This window comes from Egretta garzetta, unplaced genomic scaffold (assembly GCF_000687185.1).
Source record: "Egretta garzetta isolate BGI_Z169 unplaced genomic scaffold, ASM68718v1 scaffold2270, whole genome shotgun sequence".
Classification (NCBI taxonomy): domain Eukaryota; kingdom Metazoa; phylum Chordata; class Aves; order Pelecaniformes; family Ardeidae; genus Egretta; species Egretta garzetta.
The window spans coordinates 6,135-7,842 of NW_009258242.1; the positions used below are offsets into that span (position 1 = coordinate 6,135).

A 1,708-nucleotide genomic window follows, 5' to 3' on the forward strand; every position below is an offset into this window, starting at 1 on the left:
GAGGCCACAGGGTGCTACCGACGGCGGCTCCTGGGCGAGTGAACCCATCCTGGGTGTGTGGCCCCATTAGGAGAAGGAATTCAGAAGGCGCAGCCTTGTCCCCGTCCCCACCCAGCTTTTGGGGCGCAAGCTTTTGGCAGGCCAGGGTCCCACCTGTGGGCTGGCGCCGCTGGTGGTAGATGTGCAGGGCTCCCCCCTTGTCCACCCGCGTCACCACCTGGTACTCGGTGCTGTTGAAGCGGTTGACCCGGATGACGCTGGTTTTCTGCTGGGCGTTGGCGTTGTCAGAGTTGGTGGCGTAGAGGTAGTTCTCGAAGACGGTCAGCCCGTAGAGGTGTTCAATCTGGAAGGCACCGCACAGGCGTCCACGAGGAATTTAAGAGAGGACGTGAGAACCCCGGCTCCGAGGCGTGCGAAGCCCCTGATCCTTGCCCTTGATCCTGCCCTACGGCTCTCGCCCCCAGCTCATACAGGGCACAAAACCGGGCTTGGCAGGCTGGTGCAGGACTGGGTGGCGTTCAGCAGCTCGCTTGGGCTTTTTTCTCCTCTCCTAGGGCTTTTCCTTCCGTCATTTGACTTTTTCCTCCTCTCCTTGGGCTTTTTCCTCCCCTAATTTAACTTTTTCCTCCCCTAATTTGACTTTTTCCTCCTCTCCTAGGGCTTTTTCCTCCCCTAATTTGACTTTTTCCTCTTCTCCTTCAGCTTTTCCTCCCCTCCTTCCATTTCCCCTCCCGCAGTGCAATTCCCTCACCATTTAATTTGATTTCCTCCTCCTTCCATCCCATTTTCCCCTTTAATTTTATTTTCCCCCATTTCATCCCCTCATTAAGCTTTTCTTTGCCAGACCAGCAAAGCCAAGCCTGCAGACCAGCGACCCAGAGCAAGCTAAGCTCAGACGCACCCCTGGAGCCCAGCTTCCCCCCGGCCCCACTCACCAGGATGCCCTGGATGATGGTGTGCCTGTTCTTGCCTTCGTAGTCCACCACCTCGATGTAGTCCAGGTAGGCGTCAGCCCAGTACACCAGCCGGTTCACCAAGTCCAAGGTGATGCCGTGGGGGAAGACGATCTTGCTGTCCACCAGCTTGGTGCGGTTCTGCCCGTCCATGTCGCAGCGCTCCACCTTGGGGATCTGCCCGTAGTCGGTGAAGAACACTTTGCTGCGTGGGAAAGGCAAAGATGGGAGCTCGGGGTCTGGATGTCACGTCCGACACAGGGGGAGGACACGGACACACAGACAGCGCGTGCTCACGCCTCACAGAATCACAGAATCCCAGAATGGCAAGGGTTGGCAGGGCCCTCGGGAGCTCACCCAGTGCCACCCCCCTGCCCAAGCAGGCTCACCCAGAGCAGGGGGCACAGGACAGCGGCCAGGCGGGGGTTGAAGATCTCCAGAGAAGGAGACTCCACAGCCCCCCTGGGCAGCCTGGGCCAGGGCTCGGGCACCCTCACAGTCAACAAGTTCTTCCTCCCGTCCAACTGGAACCTTTTGTGCTTCAGTTTGTGCCCATGGCCCCTTGTCCTGGCGCTGGGCACCACTGGGAAGAGTCTGGCTCCGTCCTCATGACCCCCACCCTTGAGATATTTGTACGTGGTGATGAGATGCCCTCTCAGCCTTCTCTTCTCCAGGCTGAACAAGCCCAGCTCCCTCAGCCTTTCCTCCTAGGGGAGATGCTCCAGTCCCCCCATCATCCTTGTTGCCCTCCTCTG

At 58.8% G+C, this 1,708-nt stretch overlaps 1 protein-coding gene across 1 annotated transcript in view; it reads right to left on the reverse strand.

Moving 5' to 3' along the window:
• LOC118452020 (low-density lipoprotein receptor-related protein 1-like) overlaps positions 1-1,708 on the reverse strand; it is a 6,639-nt gene that overhangs the window by 3,849 nt on the left and 1,082 nt on the right. The window contains exons 2-3 of the mRNA XM_035891894.1: positions 936-1,158; positions 112-343 (exon numbers count right to left, since the gene is read on the reverse strand). Of these exons, the coding sequence (XP_035747787.1) occupies positions 112-343; positions 936-1,158 (455 nt within the window). The remainder of the gene's footprint in view (positions 1-111; positions 344-935; positions 1,159-1,708) is intronic.